The sequence below is a fragment of the Chiloscyllium plagiosum genome, chromosome 32 (assembly GCF_004010195.1).
Source record: "Chiloscyllium plagiosum isolate BGI_BamShark_2017 chromosome 32, ASM401019v2, whole genome shotgun sequence".
NCBI classification, from domain to species: Eukaryota; Metazoa; Chordata; class Chondrichthyes; order Orectolobiformes; family Hemiscylliidae; genus Chiloscyllium; species Chiloscyllium plagiosum.
The window spans coordinates 41,983,969-41,992,960 of NC_057741.1; the positions used below are offsets into that span (position 1 = coordinate 41,983,969).

An 8,992-nucleotide genomic window follows, 5' to 3' on the forward strand; every position below is an offset into this window, starting at 1 on the left:
ATTCAACTTTTAATAAATCTATCGAACCTCATCAAAAATCAATGTTTTTTCACAAAATGTCTTTTCACAAAAGTTTCAGCCTGAATGAATGCAGACTCTTTATGCAAAAACCACAGGTGAGGAATGGACTTGGAGTAACATCAAAACATGCAAAGAGGAAAGGCTATTTATAGTATTAGTGTTTCCCCCCAATTAAATCTTTTTAAAGCTTCCCAACTGTCAGCTGATGCTTTATTTTAAACCGTAAAGCCAGGTGGTAGACTGTGGAAATATGTAAAGAACGGCTAACATTGGACATTAAAATGTAAAGGCACTATTTATTATCACACTTTGCATGACTTAAACAGAAAAAGGCAGTTTATGAATTCAGTCTACGCGCTGGATTCCAGATCAATCAACTCTCTCAAAGGGTGAATCTCTAATATTTTGGCAAATAAGGATTGTATCAAATAGAAACCATAAGAAAGGTTAAAAATAGCAAGAGAAGGATAATGTTACAGAACAGGTTTGTAATAATTTCAGGAGAAGAAAACTGTTCAAATGTGAGTAACAGTTCAGATAATGTTTCTAAGGGTGTTACACCATCACAAGGTGTTAGCACTATAGCTGATTGTGAAAAGAGAAGTGAGAGAACTGACAGCACAACAATATCCATTTCTAATTCTACAACAAAAAAGAATCAGTCACAGCCAGCCCCAGCCCTGAATAATCTTGAAGAGTCATTGAATTTTGAAGAGAAAGTTTCTTGAGCTGTCCTGATTATGGAGGGTGGTAACAAAAGAATATTCTTACTTAAAATCATGTAAACAAATCTTGAAATCCCTCTCAACTTTGACATACTGAAAATTAAACTGGGATACAACTTTGAAATAATATTTCATTTAATCCATCATTAAAAAATCATTGAAGTTCCAATTCTGCAAAGATCCTTTTTACCTAATCTAAAAACATATTTCATCATTGCCAAAAATAGTATTATGTGAGTCACTGTACAGGGACATTGCAATTGTTGGGGCATTCCATACCAACAGTTTTGCAGTCAATTATACACATTAAAATATTTACAAAGACACTGTACAAGAATAATGCTGCACTGGTATATTAATGCATAACTCTGTTTAATGCTATTCTGGTTTTTAAAATGTGGACTGCCTATTTTCAAAATCTGTATACACAGTGTAAGAAAATCAAACACCAGGTACCATAAACTGAGAGATATAATTAAAATAAATACTCAATCCTTCAGAAACTATCCTGAACAAAGTGGGAAAAGTACTAATTCTCAATAATGCAACCATAATTCTTCTTCCACACTAGCAAACCATGATTTCTACTACTTCAAATGGGACTTTATTACAGTTTGGGATATGAACGGTGTTCTTGACAAGAATGGGTTCAATTTTTAAAAATATAGATGAAATTGAACAGTGGTCCTTTTCTCTGAATCACTCGAAATAATTTTGATGATTTTAACTACGATTTGTGATACAAACATATATCACCTCTCCTGAGAATATCCGTTTAATAAACCTGAAATTCAAGAACATTCCAATGGAGGGCTCATGCTTACTGCTGACACAACAAAAGCAAAACAAATCTTACAAAATGTTATTTCACTAAACAGAGATGCAACAAAAATTCCACAGTAAGACCTAGTTAAGAAAGTGTTTTAAACAATCTGAACAGGGAAGTTCACATTTCTACAGCAATAGTTATAGCTCATTGAAGTTACAAAGTTTAAACATCAAAGGGAACTTGGCTGGTTCAGGCAATGCTACAATCCAGTGATGATAAACATTTGCATGGGGGCCTGGTCAGATTCTAATAATGGTGAGAGTGTACATGACCCAGTGGAATTAATGCCCAATGCTGCAAACACGGTTTTCAAAACCAGCAGACAGTCCATGTGAGTACTGCATTGCACTGCTACGATGCTTCATTCCAGAGAAGTGGAACTTGATGTCAGTGCATGGTCTACACGCAGTGTTCAGACTGATGGATTGAAATCAGAACTGAATCCTCAAGAAATTCACTTTGGTTTGCAATTGATAATTGAAAAATATTTTTTTTTCTTTAAATCTATGATTTAACATGTTAAAATTCCACTATGTGATGTATTAACACTCAAAAGAAATCACTTTACTCGCTATTTTAAGTAGTCATTAACTCATGGATTATAATTCTGCCAATACAACGAACAGGAGTTTCACAGTCAATTTTTTTTTAAATTCAGAATTTCAATTTCAAATTGCTGAGCTGAACCAATATAAACCGTCTGAAAGGCTCTTTAAATAAGAAAGCCAAAGCAACCCACAGCTTCATAAACTGTATTATTAAAACAATTTAAAATCACAAGTAGGTTCACAGAGTTGCTAAAACAATAGTCAAAATGTAAACGATAAAATATTTCTTGTGCCCGCAACAAAGCCTTCTAACACATCAAATTCATGTCACTGCTTTCTTTCTTTATAAACCAGGTATAAAAAGTGTCTTGGTGCAATTTAATTTGATCCTTTTTGAAATATATTATGACTGTAAACCCATTTCAACTTGAGCGATTCCAACACTGTAGTAGCGAGCACAGAAGCAGGCTTTTCTTGGGTCAGTTCCAGTTGAGCAATACCTCTGATTCGGTGTGTGTATTTGCTGGTGTGTACCACATGCTAGATCCAGTGATGCACTGGCTGAGTGCTGGATGATAGTCTCTGCAAAATTTGCACCTTATGAAGTTCTGCTGACGATAAAACTTGATGTCATAGCAGGTCCATTTTTGGCCTATAATGTAGCAGGAGGGGCGATTTCTTCAAAAAGAGAGGGGGATATACAGCATTATAAATACACCACAGGTCACCAGTTATCAAAACATATTAAATAAATTGAACAAGATTTTTCACTAATTATTGCCACCATTTTCTGGTCCAATCTTTTACGTCAATGAGCCAGACGCAAGCATTAAGCTAGAAATGAGCCACCACTTCAGTGAGATGGAATCATGATCAGACACCATTCTCAACTCTTAATCCATTTCACACACCTTTCAAGTCTTTGAATGATGGCCACTGCCACCTGTAACTGTTGACCATCTCTGCTAATACTAATGACTTGCTCTGCTTCAGTTCGATAGAGAATAAATTCTAGATGTAGGTTTGCTTGTTGAGCTGGAAGGTTCGTTTTCAGATGTTTTGTCACCATACTCGGTAACATCGTTAGTGAGTCTCTGGATGAAGCTTCATTCGGAGGCTCACTGAAACTGTTACCGAGTATGGTGACAAAACGTCTGAAAACGAACCTTCCAGCTCAGTGAGCAAACCTACATCCAGAACCACAACCTGAGCTACAAATCTTCCCAAAACTCACTAAGAGAATAAATTAGGTAGTATAGCCCCCAGTCAAGATGGAGGAGAACCTGCAGGTGGTCATACCTCCAAAGCATCTGCTACTCATCCTCCTAGGTGGAAAAGGTTGCAATTTGAAGATGCTGTCAAAGGAGCTTTGGTGAGTTTCTGCACTGCGTCATGTAGAAATACACCATGCTGGTACCGTGCAATGCAATGGTAGTGGAAGGAACTGAGCGTTTTGGATACGTTTTCATTCAAGTGTTTTGTCCTGGATCATGACAAGAGTTTTGAGTGTTGTTGAGGTTGCATTCACCCAGGCAAGCAGAGGGCTCTGACATGTCCTTGTAGCAACTGTATTTACATAGCCAGCCCAGTACAGTTTCTGGTCAGTGGTAACCTCCAGAATGTTGATAGTAGGGGTTTAGTGACGATAATTGAATTTCAAGGACATTGATTACATATTGTCTTGATGAAGATGGTCATTGCCTGGCATATATGTGATGCAAGTGTCACTTGCCACTTGCAAATCCAAGCCTGAATATTGTCCAAACCTTGTTGCATTTGGACACTGAAAGCTTCAGTATCTGAGGAGTCACAAATGTGGCTGAATATTGTGTAATCATTTGAAAATTCCCAATTATGGCCTTCTAATAGTGATAAGGTCAATGATAAAGCAGCTAAAGATGGTTGAGCCTAGGACCTGAGGGACTCTGCAAAGTTGTTCTGAAACCAAGATGACTGACCAACTCCCACAAACTTCGTCCTTTCTGCCACATAGGACTCTAACCAATAGGGAGTTTTCCCTGATTCTCACTGATTCCAGTTTTGACAGGGCTCCTAGATGCCACTCTTTGTTAAATGTAACCTTGTTGTCAAGAGTAGTCACTCTCATCTCAATTCCAGAGTTCAGCACTTTTGCTCGTTTGAACTAAGGTATAATGAGATCAGGAGCTGAGTTACTCTGGCAGAACACAAACCAAGTGTCAATGAGGAAATCATTGCTTAACAGATGTTGCTTGACAGCACTGTTGATGACCCCATCTGTCACTTTGCTGATGAATGAGACTAGGCTGATGGGTCAGTAATTGACTGGATTGGGGTTTAGATCAGAGTTGTGCAGGAAAAGCACAGCAGGTCAGGCAGCATTCGAGGAGCAGGAAAATCGACGTTTCGGGCTCCGATGAAGGGCTTTTGGCCAAAATGTCGATTTTCCTGCTCCTCAGATGCTGCCTGACTTGCTGTGCTTTTCCAGCATCATTCTGATCTAAACTCTGGTTTCCAGCATCTGCAGTCCTCACTTTTGCTTAATTGACTGGATTGGATTTGTCCTAGCTTTTGCATATAGGACATACCAGGGAAGTATGTCCACTTTGTCAAGATCGCTGCCCTGGTGTGATGATAAGGGTAGGATGAGGTATATGTCAGGCCATGAGATTGTAAATTTTGCTTGAGTACAATTTTGCATCTGCAGATATCATGTCCCATTGTACCTCATGGATACATGGTGTTGAATGGCAAGATCTATCTCATTTAGTAAGGTGGAAGTGACACACAATATGATGGAAGGGTGTCCTTAATGGGAAGACATCATGTCATTGCACAGGGGCCGTGGGTGGTCCTTTCTATAATATGGTTACGTATATATATGTGTGTGTGTGAGATTAAAAGATTAGAAGAGAAGAGGCCTGAGAGGCTTTCTGCCTCCTTTTGGATACCTCACCATCTGCTGCAAACTCAGTCTTGAAGCTATATCCTTTAGGGCTTGATCTGTAGCGGAGCTACTGAGCCATTCTTTGTGATGGATATCAACCTCGCCTACCAGAGTCCACTCTGCTCTCTAGCCACCTTAGAGCTGCTCCTATGGAGTGCCCAGCATTTAGAAATACTGATTTACCAGTCAAGTGAGGACACTGCATGGTTTCCTGCCCATGTTGTACCTGCTGCCATGTGATTTCTTGGAATCCTATATCAATTTGTGAACTTACAGGGCGACTCACTGCCAATTGTGTACCACTGTTCCACAACTTCTGTTGGAAATGGCGGTGCCTGAGACAGTCATATTAATGGAATGCACCTCACAGATAATGTCAGGTTGTTACTGGACTAGTCTGTGGGACAGCTCTCCCAAATTTGGCAGGAGGCCCAGATGTTAGGAAGAAGGATTTTGCAGGGCTCAGCTTGCCCTTGTTGCTTTGGATACCAAGGCCAATATCAGGTGGTCCAACCAGTGTCATTGCTCTTTTGAGAGTTCTTAGCAATTAGATATAATTTAGTGGTTTGCTAGGCCATTTCAGAGAGCATTTGAAAGTCAAGCACATGGCTATGGATCTGGAGTCAAATGTCAGTCAGACTAGGAAATTGTGTCAGATTTCCCTCCTTCAAGAACATGCATGAAACAGATGGGATTTTATAACAAATCAACAATCTTTTCCCTTTTAATTCCAGATTTGTTTTATTAATTCAAATTCCACTATCTGCTACGATGGTAATCAAACCCGAGGGCAATATTCACAGCACATGGCTATGGATCTGGAGTCAAATGTCAGTCAGACTAGGAAATTGTGTCAGATTTCCGGATCACAGAGACCTATAAAATTCTAACAGGATTCAAAATGATAAATGCAAGAAGGATGTTCCTAATGACGTGGGAGTCCAGAATATGGGGTTTGGCCATTTAGTCTCGAGAAGGGCAGCATGGTGGCTCAGTGATTAGCACAGCTGCCTCACAACTCCAGGGACCTGGGTTTGATTCCAGCCTTGGGCGACTGTCTGTGTGAAGTTTGCACATGCTCCCTGTTTCTGCGTGGGTTTTCTCCGGGTGCTCCGGTTTCCTCCCATAATCTAAGATGTGCAGGCTAGGTGGAATGGCCAAGCTAAATTACCCATAGTGTTTAGGGATGTGTCTGTTCGGTGCATTCGTCAGGGGTAAATATAGGATAATAGGGTGGGGGAACTGGTTTGGGTAGGTCTTTGGAAGGCGGTGTGGACTTGTTTGTTCGAAGGGCATGTTTCCATACTGTAGGGATTCTATGAAAAGGAGAAATTTCTTCACATAGAGTGGTACACCTCTGGAATTTTCTGTTACAGAAAGTGGTAGAGGGCAGAACATTGAATGTTTTCAAGGAGGAGTCAGATATAGTCTTTAGTGCTAAAAGGATCAAAGGGTATGGGCATAAAGTGGGAACGGAGTATTGAATAATCGGCCATGATCAGACTGAATGGTGGATCAGGCTCACAGGGCTTCCAGTGTCTACGTTTCTATGCTTGCGAGAGATTTATTTCAGACTCTGGATTATGAGTTCACCATGAACACCATTATACCACTGCCTCCCTACTAACTGATCCGAACCCTGTCCTCATTCTGAGAGCCCCACACATATATTTTCATCCAGAACACAAGATAGTAATGTTAGCTAATTCCCATTGCCTAAAATCTAATCAACCCTTCAGCTCCTGTATTTACCCACCTACTGCTAAAACTAAGATTATTAATGAAAACAGAACAGGAATTATCCTGGGACTTTAATGGACTGCATGATTCAGCAACTCACTTATAGTTTGTTTTTTTAACAACTTGTTCAGAATATTATGACACATCTCTGGGACTTGAACTCAGGTCTTCTGGCTTAGAGGTAGGGCACACCACAGTGCCATGAGAGTCTTACTCATTGTTTTAACTGGTTGAGGCATGATGGAATACATCTGCTGTATGGAAGTTACCTCCAGCTAAAGATTCAAATTACCATATAAGACAAGATAATGCAATGCATGAACACGTGAAGTATAATCAAATATTACATTCATCAGCACCCGGGCAAGTCTCTTAAGTTCATGCAATCGTACAATACAAGGCAATCTAATTATTTTGGAGTGGAAGGGTCAATGAACTTGCAAAAACAAAACTGCAACAAAATCTCTAAAATTCAGAGTTGCTTACATGTTATAAAAGATAATATCATGGTTGTTTACCTTGAATCTCCATCGAGTGACAACAACAAATTTCAAAGTGTGATCCTTTCCGAGTATTTCTTCATTGCATAGAATATCCAGCTACAGAATAATGAAGAAAGCCAGGAGTCATAGCTGGCTCACAAATTGTGCTACAACAGCTTTTGCTAATCTTGGTATCAATCAGATTCACTTTATCAATGTGAAATGGGTTTGAGCAGTCCCAACACAGTTCCCAGTCCACAGATCATGAATAACTCATCTACAGGTTTCATTAACTATAAATTTACTCAAAGGTCACTTGTGTAGTTCACTTGTGCGCACAGCAAAAATCATCCAGGAGAAAGTGAGGACTGCAGATGCTGCATATCAGAGTCAAAGAGTGTGATGCTGGAAAAGCACAGCTGGTCAGACAGCATCAGATATTCTCTGAAACGTTCAGCAAGTTGGCATCCTGTCTCCCCAGTGTATAGGAGACCTCACTGGGAGCAATGGACACAAGAGATGACATGTGTGGAGGTACAAGTAAATCTCTGTCGGATGTGGAAGGATTCTTTGGGGCCTTGGACGGAGGTAAGGCGGGGGAGGTGAGGGCGCACATTTTGTGGAAGCCAGGTGCCAACCCGCGGACACCTCCTACTGCCCCCACGACAATGACCTCACCTCCCATCACCAAGCCATCATCTCCCAGACCATTCACAACCTCATCACCTCAGGGGATCTCCCACTCGCAGCCTCCAACCTCATAGTTCAGTAACCCTGTACCACCCAGTTCTAACTCCTACTTAAAATTCACAAACCTGACTACCCCAATCAACACGTCGTCTCAGCTGGCTCCTGACCCACCAAAATTATCTCTGCACACCTTGACACTATCCTGTCCCCCTTGGTCCAGCAACTCCTCGCCTACATTCAGGACACCACCTAAGCCCTCCACCTCCTGTATGACTTTCATTTCCCCGCTCCCAACGCCTCATTTTCACCATCAGCATCCAGTCCTGTACACATCCACCTGCCATGATGAAAGCCTCCAAGCCCTCCATTTCTTCCTCTCATGTCAACCCAACCAGTACCTTTCCACCAACAATCTCATTTGATTGGTTGAACCGGTCCTCATCCTCAACGATTCCTCCTTTGAATTGTCCCACTGCTTCCAGATTGAATAGGTAGCCATGGGCTACAGCTATGTCTGCCTATTCGTTGGGCACGTGGAATAGTCCATCCTCTGCAGCTACATTGTGACTATTCCCCACCTTTTCCTCCGCTACACTGATGACTGTATTGGCACCACCTCGTGATCCCACGAGGAGGTTGAACAGTTCATCAACTTCACAAACGTCTTCCACCCCAACCTCAACTTCACCTGGACCATCTCGGATATCTCCCTCCACTTCCTGGACCTCTTCACCTCCATTTCTGGCAATCAACACAACACGGACATCAACTACAAACCCACCGACTCCCACAGCTACCTGGACTGCACCTCCTCCTGGACTTAACCAGTTTCCTCTTTTCCCCTCCCCTCACCTTACCCCAGTTCCAACCTTCCAGCTCAGCACCATCTTCATGACCTGTCCTATCTGCCAATCTTCCTTCCCACCTATCCGCTCCACCCTCCTCTCTGACCTATCATTTTCATCCCCACTTCCATCCACCTACCATACTCTTGGCTACTTTCTCCCCCGCCCCACACCCCTCCCCCTTAT

At 41.4% G+C, this 8,992-nt stretch overlaps 1 protein-coding gene across 1 annotated transcript in view; it reads right to left on the reverse strand.

Annotated features, from left to right (window-relative positions):
• Window positions 1-2,313: 2,313 nt before the first annotated feature.
• LOC122539561 (polycomb group RING finger protein 3) overlaps window positions 2,314-8,992 on the reverse strand; it is a 167,138-nt gene continuing 160,459 nt past the window's right edge. The window contains exons 9-10 of the mRNA XM_043674543.1: window positions 7,308-7,388; window positions 2,314-2,801 (exon numbers count right to left, since the gene is read on the reverse strand). Of these exons, the coding sequence (XP_043530478.1) occupies window positions 2,754-2,801; window positions 7,308-7,388 (129 nt within the window). The 3' untranslated portion in view covers window positions 2,314-2,753. The remainder of the gene's footprint in view (window positions 2,802-7,307; window positions 7,389-8,992) is intronic.